The sequence below is a fragment of the Microtus ochrogaster genome, unplaced genomic scaffold (genome assembly GCF_000317375.1).
Source record: "Microtus ochrogaster isolate Prairie Vole_2 unplaced genomic scaffold, MicOch1.0 UNK17, whole genome shotgun sequence".
NCBI classification, from domain to species: Eukaryota; Metazoa; Chordata; class Mammalia; order Rodentia; family Cricetidae; genus Microtus; species Microtus ochrogaster.
Window position 1 is genome coordinate 3114568 of NW_004949115.1, and position 18531 is coordinate 3133098.

Below are 18531 nucleotides of genomic sequence, written 5' to 3' on the forward strand. Positions count from 1 at the left end.
GTTCCGTTCATTTCTGGATTCTATACTGTTCCGTTCATTTCTGGATTCTATGCTGTTCCGTTCATTTCTGGATTCTATACTGTTCCATTCATTTCTGGATTCTATACTGTTCCATTCATTTCTGGATTCTATACTGTTCCATTCATTTATGGGTCTAGCATTTCTATACTCCCACAGATACAGCCTTGAAATAACCCTGAAAACTGGGGGGATGTGAACTACTATTTGAGGTTGTTCTTTTTTATCCTCCCTATATTAAGAAAAGGTCTTTCTATGTAACTCAGGCTGAACTTGAACTTACAGCTTTTTTATCTCACTTTTCTGGATGCTGGAATTGAAGGCATGTATAAGACTCTCAGTACATGGTCTAGGAATGAAGTCATGTGAGAATTCTGAGTGCTTGTGAGAAAACTCCAAAAACAAAAACAAAAACCAAGAATCTTGTGACCTCAGTTTCTTCAAAACACTGAATTCTTCCTGGAATGTGTCTACGGGCTCCTCCCAGGTGTAGTGGACAGGAATGAGTTTACCTCAGCTTGCTCGGCTGATCTTACTCAATTCATGTTTATATGCCTCTATGGAAAAATATGTTTTTGCCACATGTGGCTTGTTCTTGCGATTGTATACAGCTTTAACTCATGGGACCTTTACTCATCTGACAGTTCTAAACCTTCAGAGTATAAACTGTCAGGTGCTCTGAATAAAGTTGGCTATTGCATGAGCCTTAGTCCGCCTCATTTTTCAGCTCCACTCTCCCAGGTCCCACTGTCTTTAGAGCAGTAACACAGCACATCCAGCTTCTACAGTTCTTATGCATCCAAATTGTTTAGATTATACTGGTTCTTGGGCTTTTCCAATACTTAATACTATCTCATGAGAATTCTTGTTGAAATGCTAATTCATAGGTTAGTTTAAGATGAACCAACACCTTAACGATGAAGTTTTTGATCCACAAACATTTTATATATGTATATATATATCCATTTTTATAGTTTCTTTGATTTTTTTTCTCCATACTTATGATTGAACTCAAAAGCCTTGAGGATGCTAGAGGTAAGTGCTCTACCACTGAGCTAAAATTGCCAGATCCTGTGATTTCTTTCATTGGTGCTGTACAACTTTTAACATATAAATCTTGCTCACATTTTGAATATTTATATCTAAGAACGTAATGTTTCTGGTGGTGTTATAAGTGATAAATCTTTATCTCAGTATGTCCTGCAGATTTTTTTGGGATGTCTTTTGCCATCAATAGGTTTTCAACTGTCCTAAATCTCAAATGGACATTCAAAGTTGTACTGAAGCATGATATTAGTTTTCTCTCATTGCTGTTGCAAATTACCATCCTTTGATGGCTTACGTTAGCACGGCTTTTTACCTTTTGTGGAGGTCAGAAGTAACTGAGGTGTTGGCTGTTCTACATTCCTTCTGGAGGCTTCAGGGAAAATACCTGTCATTGCCTTTTCTAGCTTCTGGAGCATTCCTGCATTCTATTTCATGGTCTCTTCCTTGACTCATTTCCCCTTTTTTTATTCCATTGCAACCCTGCTATGGATGGCGGTCAAACCTCCACCTTTACTCCAGCTTATACAGATTCTGATTATATTTAGGGTTTGTCTAAATAATCCTGGATGATCTCCCTCTTTAACTTTCCACATCTATAATTTCTTTCTGCCAGATATTGTAACATTTACAGGTGCCAGTGATTCGTACCTAGGAACAGTTGAGGGCCATTGTGCAGTCTAATTGCAGTATTGAATAGAATAGTATTGAATAGAAATACCCAGTGAGGTATATCAATGCTAACAAAAAGACAATTGCAGAGGGCATTTAAAGAATGTCCTGGTAGCTTTGCTTTAAAAGTAATAAAAGTACCTTGTCTCCTTGTTTCAAAGTGCGCAGCTGAAGCCTTCCAATAGCTTTTTTAGCATCTGCCTTTAACTGTCTCTGTAATAAAAACAGATATTAGAAGACATGTGTTTAAAAGAAGTATGATAAGAAGGTATAGTAGTTTAATAGTAATTGAAAAAAGTTACTATCCAAATAAAAATTCAGAGATTAAAATCTGCGGCTGGGGAGATGGCTCAGTTGGTAAAGTACTTGTTATGCAAGCATAAAGCTCTAAGTTTGATGCCCAACACCCACAGAAAAGCTAGGCACCATAGTTGCTGACCTTCCCTGTCACTTGGATACCCTGTCCCTTTAAGCCCCACCCCCACCCCAGAGGCAAGCTGATCTCCTGCCTCCCTTTACTTGCCTCTTCTGAAGAGGTAACTATTGCCTCTCCCCTCTTTCCCCTTACCCCCTTCTTTCTTCTCTCTCCCCTCTCTTTCTTCTTTCTCTGTCCCCCCCCTTCTCTCTTTCTCCCGTTCTCCCCTCCCCTCCATAACCCCTCACTCCTATATCATTCCCAATACCCACTAAATAAATTCTAGACCCAAGCTCTGTCCGCATGGTGTATCTGTCTGTCTCCCACCTGAGATGGTCTCCCACCCACCGGGGCCTACCAGGGTCACACCACCGAATATCTTTCAATAGTGTGTAACTCTGATTCCAGCACTGGGGAGGCAGAGACAGGAAGATCACCAAGCTTTGCTAGCCAGTCAGTCAGGTTGGTTCAGTGAGCTCCAGGTTCAATGAAATACTCTGGCTCAGCAAGGAAGATGGAGGGCAATTGAGGAAGACACCTGTCTTTGACTCTCCATACATATGAGCAAATGTATGCATGCCCACACTCAATTTTAATTAAAAAAATTTATACCATATATATATATTTGGTTTTTCGAGACAGGGTTTCTCTGTGGTTTTGGAGCCTGTCCTGGAACTAGCTCTTGTAGACCAGGCTGGTCTTGAACTCACAGAGATCCACTTGCCTCTGCCTCCCAAGTGCTAGGATTAAAGGCGTGCGCCACCACCGCCCAGCTTATACAATATATTTTGATCATATTCTTTCTTTTAACTTCTCTCAGATCCTCCTCCCCACCTCTGTATCCATCCAACTTCATGTTCTCTCTCTTCCCTTTCCTCCCTCCCTCCACAAAACAAAACAAAACTAACACCAAAGTTAGTCCAAAAGTGCCTTAAGGCAAAAATACCAAAACAAAACAAAAACTGCACAAAACAAAACAAAAACAGAATCTGTTTTGGTTTAGCTCGCTACTCCTGGATATGGGGCCTGCCCTTGAGTGTTGTTGACATACTCAGTGACACGCCAGTGGAGAAAACTGGTTTTTCTCTTTCCCAGCAGGTATCAATTACAAATAGCTTCTTGGCGCACGGGCGCGCGCGCACACACACACACACACACACAAATTCATTAACCATATTACATATCTTATTTATCTGATATCAAGCAGGATCTTCCAAATTACTGAACCTTTTCCTTCTAGCCCACTGAGTAAGCTGTATGCTGCCTATATCCCCAGCTGTGTGTAGCCACCCACTAGAGCAGTGGCCCTCACCCTTCCTAATGCTCCCATCTTTAATGCAGTTCTTCATGCTGTGTTGAACCCCGACCATCAAATTATTTTTGTTGCTACTTCATACTTGTAATTTGCTACCGTTATGAACTGTAATCTTATATGCAGGATACCTGATATGCGCTCCAAAAGGGGTAGCAACCCATAGGTTGTAAACTGCTGTACTAGAGTACGGTCTGTCCACCAGGGCTACATGCTAAACTAAAACTGACTTTCCATTCCAAGTACCCATCCACTGTTAATAGTTCAACTAGGCGTGGATGCTGCCAGCCCCTCCTCCTTCCTGTCCTAATGCTGACTGGTTTGATCTTGTACAAGTCTCGGTGAGTTAATCACAGTTGCTATAAGCTCATGAGTCTAGTGGTCCTATAATGTCCAGAAGATACTATTTTGCCCTTGTCCTTTCCAGCAACATCTGGCTCTTATCATTTTTCTGCTCCCTCTTCTAAGATATGCTCTGAGCCTTGGGGTCAGGCAGTGTGATGCAGGATGTCCCGTTTATGGTTGAGTACCCCACCAACACTTGTTCTCTCTACATCGATCAGTTGTGAGGTGCAGAGTTAACTCCTATGCACTGCACAGAGACACTTCCCTGATAAGGACTGAAAATTGCACTAATCTATGGATTTACACATATGAATCTGGAAGGCAGTTTGATGCTATGTCCATTTAGCAAAATACCATTAATATGTAATATGTCTACCCCCTGGGTTCTTGGCCAGATTTATAGTACCAATCATTAGTCTCCTCATATTGAGTAGACCTTAAATCCCCCAAATTACTGAAACCTACATACTGTGTTTCTCTACTTTTAAAAATAGCACGCCTGGGACCATAATTGTAAAAAACAGTATGCCTCTCTCCCAAATGAATTCAGATACTATGAATTTTTGAAGCAATTTTTCTATTTTTAAGGCTCAGAGGACCTTAAAGTATACCTTCTTCAATTTCTTTTCTGAAATGGGCCTTGTTCAAACAAAAGTGCACAGGATTTGAATTCAAATGGACCTAGATTCAAAATCTGAATTTGTCACTGAATAAAGAATAATACTAAGAAGTCACTGAATTTTTGAACTTACCTACTTTTCTATGAAATGTGGATAATAACAACCTTATAATATTCCGTATTAGGAAAACGTGCTGCTAATAACCACCATTGTCTAGGAAGGAGGACAGATTCCGAGTTGTCTCATTGAGCACATATCTAGATAAGTCTGGATATTCAATGTCAGACTAAAGCTCAGGAACAAGGACTAAGGCATATGAAGTGGGATGATGCTATAAGTTCAGAACGGATGATAAAGAATGGAATTGTTGAGAGGCTGTCTTTCTTCTATGCAGTTTGAACTGGCGCCAGGAAAATTAATGTCACAAATAAATCCTCCTTTTTCTTTGAGAAAAAAAAAGTCTGTATTCTAGATAAGAATGTCTCCGGTGACTATATCAAGTGTTTAAAATGAAGTTGAGGCAACCATCTCAGGACGCCAGCGGATTGGACAGAACCAACAGAAATCAACCATCTCAGAATGCCAGCGGCCAGGACAGAACCACCAGGACACCGCCAAGATCATCGGATACACCCTGGACCCCTCACCGCCCAAAGCCAGCAGGAAGCAGTCATGAAAGACTGGGCTACGCCCCTATTCCCTACCCTCTAAGGCCCCCCCAATTTTTTAACAAAATAAAAAGGGTGATATGTTGTTCCTTTGGAAACTACAACTCCCAGACTCCTCCTGGACTATAGATACCTGTGCGCAGGTGTGCGCACAGGTATGGGACATCCTTCCCAGACACCCTTGCGCTCCCCGTTAAAAAGGCAGGGCCACACGAGGCTCTCTCTCTCTCGTTTGCCTTTCCTTGTGTGTCCTGCACCCCTCCCCGCCCTTTTGTGTTCCCCTCCCCCATTAAAGTGGACCCACGTGGGACAAAAAAAAATGAAGTTGAAGTAGGTTTCACATGAGGGCAGGTGCTGTGTGGACTCAATAGCATTGCAGCAAGACACAATACACAATCTTATTTTGAATTGTAAAAATGAATAAACTTACCAGAAATTCAGCAAACAATAGCTGTTCAACCAGAGTTCATTATGAGAATGAAAATACAACACCCCCCCCCATGCAGGGTCTGGTCCCTAGCAGGGTCTTCAGCTGACACGTTACATGAAAGTTAGATATAATACAAATAAAACATCTACCACAGTGCCTGACATATATAGATACTCAATAAGCTATCGACTAAATGAAACTATAAACTATTACTTATAAATAAATAACACTGGGTACAGGTAACATGTCCATAAATATTTCTGACAAATATATGTTGGAAGGAAATAATCCATAGTATGGGTATGTAAATAATGTCCTCAATGCCACATGATATATCCTCCATACCATTTTCGAAAGGTATTTGACTTAAAGCTAACAGATTACTAGCCAAACTATTTTTCTTCTGTCACAGGAATAGCAAACATCCCTCTCAGATGGCTACTTTAGCCAGTAACTACAGATCAATGGCAATAACTCATGAGGGTGTCGATGAAAGTCCTAGTAAAGAGAACTTGATCTTTATATTCCTGGAGTCTAGCCCAATAAAACCGTCCAGAAGTCAGCAGTTTTCTGATAGTTGTTCAGTTTTTTGAGCCTATGGTCTGTTAAACTGTTTTCCTTTCACTGAACAGCTAGGACCCACAGGCCTGGCTGTGGCTCAGATTTCTAGGCCTGGGCACTTCCTTATCATGTAGATCAGGAGCTACTCAGACACTGAGGGAAAAAAATGCAAGGGGAAACAGAGCCAATGAGAGACAGGACTGTAATAAACCCAGAAATATATCTTTGTTGATTCTTCTGTTATTTGTCCTTAAAGCATTTCTGATTGAGGTTTAAGCGACAAGCTCTGTAGGCAGTTGGAGAAAGGTACTCATTAGGAAGTGGTATTTCCCTAGCATGTTTATTTGATTAATTGTCCATACTCTGGAATGGGAGGGTGATCTGGTTACAGTATCTGTCACACTACTCATCTCCACGGTTGACTCATCTAAGCTGGCTGGCTAGGTCGGTGTCCCCTTTCAACCTTACCCCTCCACGTGTAGGTCACCCAAACTTTCATGCCTGGTTGAAGAGGACAACCTTCCCCTATAGAGCAGGAACATCCCTTCATCAAGGGTATTTGAGTAGCTGTGCTGTCCTGATAGAACCTCCAAACAAGCTCTCAAGTCTGTATTTTCAGATTCCTCATCCCTAAATGTTCAATTCAATCTATTATCAGTCCAATGGTGGTGTTTATATACATTTACTCGTAATGAATGCCAAACAAGTAATCTTTACTGCAGCTACCATCGTAACACAAGTTAGTTTGAGTTTTAGGCCCAAAGGCAAAGTTATATGCCATGTATGAATCTATTCCCAAGAAACAAAAGAGCTGGTATTAATACCAAGCTAAAAACAGGTGATGGGGTGAACTACACACACACACACACGCACAACCAAACTGCAAATGCCAAGTTATTAACAAGAAACTTGATTGTAGAAGATCTCTGAAGATCTACAACATCTAAAGACAGCATGCTGGTTCAAATTGTAATTTATCATTTATTCCATAAAAGTGAATATTTTATGTAGTTCTCAGCCCTCACCAGAGAAGTTCCTGTGTGTAGTGGATGGTGGGAAATGCGAAAACTCACAACTGGTCAAAATGCAAAGAATAAGTAAGTATCAGGGGAGTGCTCAACCACAGATGGAACATCGGTATCACACCCGTCAAAACTCAGGGACCTCTCTCAAAGGATACAGCAGGACAACCGTAAAAGCTAGAGGTCAGGGATGGCTCACACGAAATGTCTTCTGGGCATGAGAAGACCACTGAACTCATGAACTCATCGCGGCTGTGGTTGCCTGCACAAGATCAAACCAGACAACATTCCAGCTCGGAGGGAGGGACTTTGCGAATTCCCAGGCCTAGTTAAGGAGCTAGTTACAAAAGACGGGTGCTGGGAGAGGGAAGGTCAATTTCCTTTCAGGGTATGGCTCCTGGTAGCTGACCCACACTCTAGTGCAGTGGTTCTCAACTTTCCTAATGCTGCAGCTCTTAAAACAGTTTCTCATGCTGCCGTGACCCCTCAATCACACAATTAGTTCATTGCTACTTTATAGCTGCAATTTTTTGCTACTGTTAGGAATTGTAATGTAAATATCCGACATGCAGGATATCTGATTTGTGATCCTTGTGAAAGGGGTCACAACCCACAGGTTGAGAACCCACTGCTCTAGTGGGCAGCTCCATGCCCATGATATACAGGCAGCACAAACTGGGTTAAAAAAAATAGCACAAAGTTCACAGGGAGTGGGGAGAGTGGGGTGGATCTGGGAGCAATGGTAGAGAGGGTTTGTAGGGTGAATGTCTTAAAAATACATTGTATGAGATTTTCAAGAAAGTAATAAAAATAGTTTTAAAAGAGCTCGATGCACCGTAATTGAATTTATTATTCTTTTATCTTTCTCGCACTAGGCAGCTAGTAGCTGGAGGGCTGGGCTTTAATAGTAAGTTTTTAAAAATTCCCATAGTGGTTGCTCACTTAAGAGTATATTTAATTTAAAAACATAAACACTTTCACCACTTTCTCAAACAGGACATTTCTCGGCTTTACCTATTCAAAGCCTTTTTTCCAGTACATCTGGGAAAAGAAAAAATTTAAAAGAACATTTAGCGGGCTCCTAGTATGGATCAGGTTCAGCCCAAAGAGTTTTACCTGTGTCATCACATATAATCATTAACCAACTTGTGAAATAGGTATTTTAATATCCACGCTTTATAGACACGTCAAGTGGGTCGTGAGTATTGACTAAAGTCCAAGCAGGTGGCTAGTTGCAGGGCTGATTCACTTCCACCCCAGCTTGTACCTGACTTTAAAGCCGGCGATCCCTCCACCCCCTCCACCGCAGGACACTGCCTCCTTTGTGTGCTAGAGAAGAAGCCTTTAAAAGGCTTCGCATTCCTTATGAAATAGATAAAGGAAAGAAACAGGGGAGGGAGCCCTCCAAGTCAGCTATTATTCAGTCTTGAAATTGTTTCTAAATTGCTCTACACTGTGATTTGAGAAGCGGTTTAAATAGGCATATTATACTAACAGCCTCCGCTCCTCTTCAATCCTCAGGCATATCTGCTTTAAGAATATTTGACAATAGAGTTGAGAATTAAAGAAAAAAAAAACACTGCTTTCTGTGTGTAGGCCAATTTTCTTAACAGAAGCTTGATGACATTTTTCAAATCAATCAAAGTTTTGACAGTGTCAGAAACTGAAGATATCAGCTATACAGTTTTGGGTTTATTGTTGCTGTTTTGGTTCTGAGACTTTCCAACTTGACATGAAGGAAGGAGCTGAAAATAAACTCAGAACAATTATTATTTCTTAAAATTTTTCAATTTAAAATGGCAAGGAACACAAGATATTCTATTTAGTTCATTCATGCCAAATTAGGTAAAACATATGTCAGCCTTGTGATTTGTCAGCCTGGGTTTTGGTCACAGGGTATTTAACATGCAGTGTAACTGAAATATATATGAACAACATCACTTCTATAGTTAAACTAATTACTGAATGGGGCTAGAGCACACAAAAACAAGAAAGCGGTTAGCACAAACAAACTAGATTTTTCTGCACATAAGTCACTGCCTTTAAAAAACAAACACTTCATTAAAAGCTAAAAATAAGAACGTTTTCCAAGAATTAAAGTAAAAAATTACGATCTTGGCTTAGAGTTTATAAAACGATGCTTAATTTTTTAAAACATATATATAGAGTGAGAGGATTCTTTTCCTAGGATACATTCCTGGGAGCAAATGCAATGTCTGTGCTAAGTGGCAATTTAGGCATGTGAGAATTTGCCTTGCTTAATGAAAACTTATGCATAATACTTGAAAAAAGGAATCCCCACATTATGAAAGATTTTTCTTCAATTAAAAAACAAAGAAGCAGACCTTAAGAAAGACATACATAGATCTACATAGGAAGGAGAAAAATACAAGATCTCCTGAGTAAATTGGGAGCGTGGGGAGTCCCGGGAGCGGGGAGAAGGAGAGAGCAAGGGAAGGGAGGGGAACAAATAAAAGCAATAAAGAAATAAAGAAGCAGGCTGTGCAGTGCTGGCGCACGCCTTTAATCCCAGAACTTGGGAGGCAGAGGCAGGTAGATCTCTGTGAGTTTGAGGTCAGCCTGGTCTACTGAGCAAGTTCCAGGACAGCCAGAGTTGTTACAGAGACAAGCCCTGCCTCAAAAAACAAAAACAAAAAAATAAATAAATAAAAAATAAAAAAAAAGAAAGAAAGGAGGGAGGAGCAACTTTTGAAAAATGTATTCCTTATAGGAAGGGAGAAGCAAACAAAACAGGATCCCATGTCTGTAAATAGCCTGGAGAGAGGGATAAAGATGGCCACTATTGACAGTATAAGGACTGGACAGCAAGGAAGAAATATGAAGAAAAGGAAACTTGGCAAATGAACATGATACAACTAAGATTGTGTAGCCTTTTCAAAGAAACATAATCAGCATGTTTAGAAACCATGTTATACCTGTAAATCTGTACTTTTGAATTAACTCTGGCCCCTCGCAAACATGTCCCCTTCTCCCAAAGGGTAACTGCTGTCCCGATCTCTCCTTCTATGAGGTTAACTTTTCACAAAGAGAAGAAAATTCTGGAATTGTGCTATTCAAATTCATTTACTTGAATTTGCTAGGAGAGCAGCTCTTAAGTGACCTCACTATACCGAACTCTATGCTGCACATACACAGCACTTACATGCACTGTTGTGGTAAGGACAGGTTTAATAAACTAGCTATGGTGATCATTTCACAATGTACACCATAACAAATCAGCACAGGGAACATTTTGGATATCATTTTATTTGCCAATCATGCAACAATAAAGTTGGGGAGAGAATTAGTGACATGATCTGTGTATGGTTATGTCTGGCTGTAGTCCCAACCACTGTGGAAACCTGAGATGAAAGAATTGTCTGTGTCAAAAGTTCATCACCACCTTGGGGAACTAGTAGGGTTTGTGACTAAAATGTTCTCCAAGGCTCATCTTCCACGGGTGTTGATGCCAGGCTGTAGCACTACTACACAGTGGCAGAACCTGGAGGAAGGTGGGTCTGAGTGAAGGGAAATTCAAGTACTGACGGTAGACCCTTGAAGGGGATGCTGGAAACCCACCCTTTCCTATCAGCTTTTCTCTCCACAACCATAACAGGATGAATAACTTTGCTATATGGTCTGCTATGATGCTTTACATGGCCCAAAGTGGCAGGACTAAGTGATTATGCAATGAAATCTCAGCTCCAGAAACCGTAATAAAATTTTCCTACTTTAAGTTTTATCAAGTCCTTTGTAACAGTGGCAAAACCAAACCAATCAAACAGAAACACATCAACAACAGTGAAACCCAGTCTCAAAAAAAAAAAAATCAGTGAAACTAGTGTAAAATTAGAGTATATGAATATATTAAAATTCTGAGACCTGTTATTTGAGTTTTCTTTTGATCTGAGAGAAAGTCAGAAGACTGTGAAGGTAGGCCTCATTTAGACAAGTATTTGTTTAACTTACTCCATATAAGAGCCAAAATTCTCACAGTTTTGTAACAGGCCGAGAATAATTCTCAAATTTAGGCAAGAACAGGCCAATACATGTAAACACATCAACCACAAATATACACAAATGTGTATGTATAAAGATATGTATAGGCAGATAGATGATAGATTTGATAGAAAAATAATGGTACAAAATGTAAGCAGATAGTGGATTTTTCAGTTAATTTAACTAATGGAGAAAATTTTCCATAATTGGGAATATTTCAGATAATGTTTACAATAGTTTATATTCAAAGACATTTTTGAGACAGGGTCTCACATTGTAGCCCAGGCTTGTCTGAAACCCACTATGTAGCCAGGCTGGCTTCAGATACTCAGTGACCCTCTTACCTCAACCTTCAAGTTCTGAGATTACAGGCATGAGCCAGCAGCATACCACGTCCAAGCACAAATGTTAAGATACTAATACAGTTCAGCCCTTCTTCATCTGAGAGCACACACTGTGTTGCTATTTCTAACAGCAAGCTATAGGGAGATCTGTTGCATATTTCTACCTAGGGAACTAATTTGAGAATCAAAGTCCCAGACTCCAATCGTAGGAGTGGAAAGGGCTGGTCGCTAGGATGGTTCTGCTTGCAATCTGCTCATGTTGTCTGAAAGGCGGGACCCAGACAATGAAACCAGGTGCATATCATCTAGCTAGACTGTTGTGCAAAGCAATCTTGAAAAACTGGTACAACATGGTTCATTGCTCCAGCCGTATGTAACAATACATTAATCACTAATATAAAAGACACTTTGAGGGCCATATTCCTAGAGTTGGCTAATGTCCAATCATGGTTAACTTGGGAACATTCAAGGAGTAAGCTACTAGTTCTGCTCTGTTACCTCTTACAATCTATTCACATTGCCTTTGATCAAAATCTTTTTACAAAAAAACATTGTGTAGTACCTATTAGAAAAGTATTTATGTGTAAATACTTCATTTGGGATTTACTATAATGAATTCTAAGATTTTATATATGTTGGTATATCCATATTATGTTATGATATAAGCATATAATCACATTAAGTAGTATTCAGTTGATATTTATAGATTCAATTATTATATATAGTATAATATTTATATTAGCATAGTGTAGCATTTGTATATTTTCAATATATACAACGCATACACACAGAGTCTGTAAGGACAACAAATACATCTAGTAGGTGCAGAAGCCAACAAGAGACAGAAAGAAACCCAAGGAGACAATTCAACCATCAATAAGTCCATCACAAATATACTTTATTGCTTAACCAGTTTTATTATCCATTTACTCCTTGATCTATGGCTACCTGAACTTTGTAATACCCTTGTTCAGAGTGACTTAACACAGTAAGAAATTATGTAACTTTAATTCTTTTTCAGATAAGTCACTATCCACTGGTATTACGTCTTGAGGAAGTTTTAGTTGACTCTCCCACTATATTTGACTACTGTATAATCTGCTTATACACAAAACGTTGACTCTTCCCAACAATACCTGTATGACACCATATTACAGTATGAGTATTTTATTATATGTGTATGTGTGGAGACCAGAGGTTAACAACAGGTATCTTTCTTCTTATTTTTGTTTGTTCTTTTTAAATAATTTTATCATTTTCCAATTCTTTTTTCCTCCATCCAATGTCTTCCTTGTATCCCAGCCCACTCCCCCTTAATTTCATGGCCATTTTCTTTTGTTATTGTTACATATATATGCCTAAATATATAAATACAACTGCTTGGTTCAGTTAGTGTGACTTATATGCATATGATTTCAGGGATGGCACTTGGTATTGTATAAACAATTAGGGCGCTCATCTCTGGGGAAGGCTATTTCTCCCGCTCTCAGTATTTCCTAACTCTTTGTCTAGGGGTAGAAGTCTATGAAATTTTCCCCTTCCGTGTTAGCATGTCTAGTGTTGTTCATCTTATTTTTTTGAGACAAAGTCACTCACTGACTTATAGCTCACAAATTTGGCTAGATTGTCTGGCCAGTAAAGCTTGGCTCCTCCTGTTTCCTCCCCCTCCCCCCAGCACTGGGATTACAGTCAAGCCCTGACATACTTGGCTCTTTTTATGAGTACTGGGGGTCTAATTCAGGTCTTAACGTTTGTGAAATAAGCAGTTTATCAATGGAGACTTATCCCCAGACTTTAAATGTGTGCTTGTGTGTGCATGTTAGATTGGACCCATAAGCACATGTTAGAGAAGTGCTCTACCACTAAGCAACATTCTCAGAACTCATATCATCATGATACAGTTTGGTTTAGTTAACAAATAAACCAAGAAGTGGCACAGAATTTCTAGTACTATGGAGAAAGTAGGCTCCATGTTAGTTCGGACAAAGCGCATCATCTATCTTAATTCACATTACTACATAGTTACAGGTTCCCATTAACTATTGTACAGCATGGTTTACTCCCTCCATTACAGAGTACATGGCTATCATTAAAATTATCTCTATCCTCATAGCTAGTGTTATTTTTATTACTACATGACTTGTAAAATTTAATAGGTTTCATTGTGACATGCTTTTCTTCTCAAAATAATCACTTCTTAGCTATTGCTTATTAACTAAATTTGTTCTTTGGCAATTTCATATATGTGTATAGTATATTCTGATTACCCTTTCCCGACACCCTCCCTTATCTCCTCTCAAATCTGTCAACCCTCTTTCCCACATTCACGTATTTTTGTCTTGTTTTGTGAACCAGTGAGTTTAACCATGGATATCTGTATGGCTGTTGGTTTGGAATTAGCCACTGGAACATGCCCGGTGGGCTTATCACTGGGTATGCAACTGAAGACAATGACTCTCCACTCCTCCACATCTATCAATAGCCAACCACAGTTCATCAGGGTTGGGAAGGGCCGGTCTTGTGCATGCTCAGGACAAGAAGCTGTAATTGCCGTGAGGTCATTCCTGCCATGATTGTATGAGACCTAGCAGATGGCTTTTCACAGTCCTTCCTATCTTGTGGCTCTTATGCTCTTTCTGCTCCTCTTCTATCATGTTTCCTGAACTTATCAACTGCTCTGATTTGTGTGAATATTTTATCAAGGCTCATTACATGCTACAGGGATTCCATTTTTCTCTTACTCTTGAAATGATTCCTTCCTATCTATTTTAATTACTACATCTTAGTCTTCTTAAAATCACTGTTCATTAAGGGAAAATGTACAAGGCTGACACCAGTAGCATACTAATGTGAAAAGGGGAACGCCTGTGAGACCTCAACCCTACACGAAGAACTAAGGGATGCTGAGAATTGGGAAAGTCGTCCCAGGGAACTGGTTATCCAACAGCAAATATTCAGGCCTGGAAATATACATAATAATAACATTATATGGACTGGACTGTTGTACTTATGTGTTTAGGTATATATGTGTGTGTGTGTGTGTGTGTGTGTGTGTGTGTGTGTGTGTGTGTACACACATGTGAAACAACAATTAAAAAGGCCATGGATTTGGAGAAAGGGGAACTACATGGGAGGATTTGGTGAGGGAAAATGATGTAATTAATTATAATTTTGAAAATTATCTTTTTTTTTTTGGCTTTTCGAGACAGGGTTTCTCGGTGGCTTTGGAGCCTGTCCTGGAACTAGCTCTGTAGACCAGGCTGGGCTCGAACTCACAGAGATCCACCTGCCTCTGCCTCCCGAGTGCTGGGATTAAAGGCGTGCGCCACCACCGCCCGGCTTGAAAATTATCTTTTAAAAACATAAGCATAAATCCAGCTTTTCTTGCTATACCTATTCTAGTTCCTAATTTACCAAGTACCCTCATTTGTTTCATTTAACAGTATTTAATCCAATGTAAGCTGTCACTGAGTATCAACTGTCTTAAGGAATGTCAGCATACATACCCTATACCTCCCTCCAAATGTTGGGTACTGTATTCTATAGTGTTACAGTGGTCATTGCCACGAGTAGTTTAGTATTTAGTGTAACTATGACATTTCTCATAGTTTTCTTTATTATTTATTAATGTTGTTTCAAGTAGAAACAAATCCAATTTGCTATGTTTAGTATGTTATTTTCATTCGTAACTCACTGGTGTTTTTCATGGTGTTTAGAAGTTTCCCACCCACAGAACCAGGATAATGTGTGGTCTTAAACATCTTCTTGACCATATAAATAAATTACACCAGAGGGCTCACCTGAGTAATTATCCAAACTTATACCATCATTAATTTGTGCAATATTTAGTAAAATGATTCATAATCTTCAGAAGGAAGATATCTCTAGATACATAATCTTCCCTAATATTCTTTTGTTTTGGTTTTTAGTGACAGGGTCTCACTCTGGAGAACTCACTATATAGCAGGGCTGGCTTTGAACTCACAGAGATCCACCTGTTTCTGCTGGAATTAAAGGCATTGGCCACCATGCTCAGCCTTCGCTAATATTCTAATAGAGGGGAAGTCCCATAATATAGCTTCACCAACATTTTTACCAGGACAAAGCAGAAAACGTGACAAATGTCGAGCTAAAGTTGTAAACATGCACATGAAGCGTTTTGTAAACAAATCTGAACGTATGAAAACCAAATATATAGGTAACATTGCAGCACTCGAATCTTTATAAGCAAAAGTGACTATTGCTCATATAGTTAATCCTTTTATCCTCAAAGGAGAAAGGGGATAAAATCCAATAAACAGTAAAAGCAGATTTTCCAAAAGCCTTCTGTAACAGATGAGAAGCTTTAATGCTGTTCTTGAGAAATTATTCTACAGAGGTTAACTTTCATAAAATATATTATAATCTCTGAAAATGGCTTAAATGAAAGATGGGATTAGGCTTAAATGTGCAATGAAGCTTGTGCAACACCAGGCAAAAGTTCTTTACAAACCCTTTGCTCCTGCCTCCAGAACTGTAATTGTGAATAATTTATTTCTGTTGTTTAAAAGCCAGGAATAAACCTTATTACTTGGTAAAGGGGTTTATAGATTTATTGTAGCAATTAAAATACAGAAACACAGATTCTACCTTGGACACACACAAACCACTCTCACGGTTGTGACTATAACCTTTGAATAGTTAATCATACGTGATAGCATTTTTCTCAATCTCAGAGATAAAAAACTGCATGATAATCAAATGTCAAATATTAACACAGTGTGAATTTGCTGAGTGACCTGGGATAGGAATGCTAAACATCCTTCTGATCATAGCTAGTAACATGCTGGACCTGCCACCATTGTGATAAGTTCCTTCACTGAAGAGGACAGACCTCAATTCATCCTAAACATTCCAATAATCACAATGTATTACTATATAATGGCACCTAATTTTTATATAGGTTTTACAATAAAATTTAAACTTGTCATCTATTGTGAATCAAGAAATCTGTTGCTTCCAGTCCTAAATACACTGAGGTCTTCTTTGCTTTTTGGAATATTAGTACCTGAAGTGGCCAGAACTTCATTGCCTTTGAGGAACTTCTCAGATTATATAAAAACCCTTTTTTTTGTGCTTCTACCACAAGATCACCTGAGAGCATTAAATACCAACTGGACATTAGAGAGAAGCGGCAGGACACTTTGCAGTTACATTGAGAAACCTTGAAGGGAAGGGTAAACAATGATGGTGGCACGGACCAGGGAAGAAGGAGGAATGGAAGTAGCTAAATAATTATAATCTGGGTGTATACTGATTATAAAACCATTATCATTTGTTCTTGAAGGCTATGTGGGAAATGTGGGGGGAAAGAATAGCTCAATAGTTTCTGGCCTAGGGACAATAGAAATTCCATTGAAAATGGGTGCAATACTGCCTTGTGCTTGTATTGATTAGAAAGAACCAACAGAAAGGGAGACATGGCTAAAAGTAGGTAGAAAGGACAATAGCTGGAGTGATAGCCTTGAGCATACAAAAGAAAGAAGGAGCCTGTATGCCAGGGAATGTTGGCTGCTGCAGAAAACACCTGTAGAAACAGAAGGCAGGGAAGGGGAGCAGGATCTAAACACAGACAGGGAGCAATGTAGAACTACTCTTTGGATTGCTTCCATTTTCTTGGCAGAATCAGATATAATCAGACAGTGAGGTTGAAGGATGTGTTGGGGACCTAAGTTGCAAAACTTACAAACAAGGAATGCAAGAAAGGTCTACTCTGCACAGGCTTCAAGTGTATGAATTTAGCAAACCCTGGACTGAAAATATTCAGAATAAAAAGACTGCATCTCTCCTGGATATGTGAAGGCTGTTTTTCTGAGAGTCATTCCCTGTAAAACATAGCATAAGACTTAGTTGCATAGCATAAACATTGTATCAGTTATTATAAGTAATGTAGACATGATTTCAAGTATATGTATATGCATAAGTCATATGCAAATATTGTAGCATTTTACATAAGAGATTTGAGCACCCATGGATTTAAGTATACAACAGGAGACCCTAAAACCAAACCTGATGGATGCCAAAAAGATAACTCTCTAACAAAGATACGGAAAGCCCAAGAGAACTGAAGATAGGTGTGCACGGATGGCCACAGAATCTAAGCTGATTAACTACAGAAGTGAGGCTATGAAAGGGGTGAAGACGGTTTAAAGATGACAGGATCTGGGATAAATAATCATAGATACTTTTGTTCTATAAGATGTTGGGTGTTTAGTTCTATCATTTCCACACTAAAGCATTGATGTCAAAACACACTAAAAATTATGAACATGCAGTCCGTTTGGAGTTTTAGCACTGTATCATGAACCATTAAATTTTTAAAACCTTCCTTGGGCTGGTAAAATGGCTTAGTAAGTAAAGGTACTTGCATCTAATCCCAACATGAGTTAAATTTCTGGAACTCACATGTTGGAAGGAGAGTACAGACTTTGGGAAATTGTCCTCTGTCCTCCATATGCATACGAATGCCACGAGCTTCCCTCGCCCACATGCACAATAAATAATTGTAATAAAACCTACATTGTTGTGGAACTCAGCATTTTTTCTTTTAGCTCCACTCCCACATTCTCCCTCCACCCCCCCACACCCACACACAGGCACACATGCAGACACACACACACACACATGCAGACACACACACACACATGCAGACACAAACACACACATGCAGACACGCACACACACATGCAGGCACGCACACACACATGCAGGCACGCACACACACATGCACACACACACACACACACATACAGGCACGCACACACACATGCACACACGCACATATTTACCTTCAGGCAGTTACAACAGTTATATTGATTTTGTGAAGAATTCTTCATCTGAACTTCATAATTTCTCTTTTTTCTTTGAGTATGAAATGTTTTTATAATTCAAAAAACAGTTCATTTAAAGCAACATATGTATTTAGAGTCACTTACAAATAAATGTTGGCTGTGCTCCTTTAGGTGTTAAAAGACTTAATCAGGATTAGCTTCTTTGACAAATGACAGAATATAGGGCTTGAGATGATGGGAGTTGATATACT

The 18531-nt window shown here is 39.3% G+C and overlaps 1 protein-coding gene across 2 annotated transcripts in view; it reads right to left on the reverse strand.

The window, feature by feature from the left end:
- Rnf128 (ring finger protein 128, E3 ubiquitin protein ligase) overlaps positions 1-18531 on the reverse strand; it is a 105050-nt gene that overhangs the window by 13251 nt on the left and 73268 nt on the right. For both annotated transcript variants that reach the window (XM_005367367.1, XM_005367366.3), the window contains exon 3: positions 1876-1947. In XM_005367367.1, the coding sequence (XP_005367424.1) occupies positions 1876-1947 (72 nt within the window). The remainder of the gene's footprint in view (positions 1-1875; positions 1948-18531) is intronic.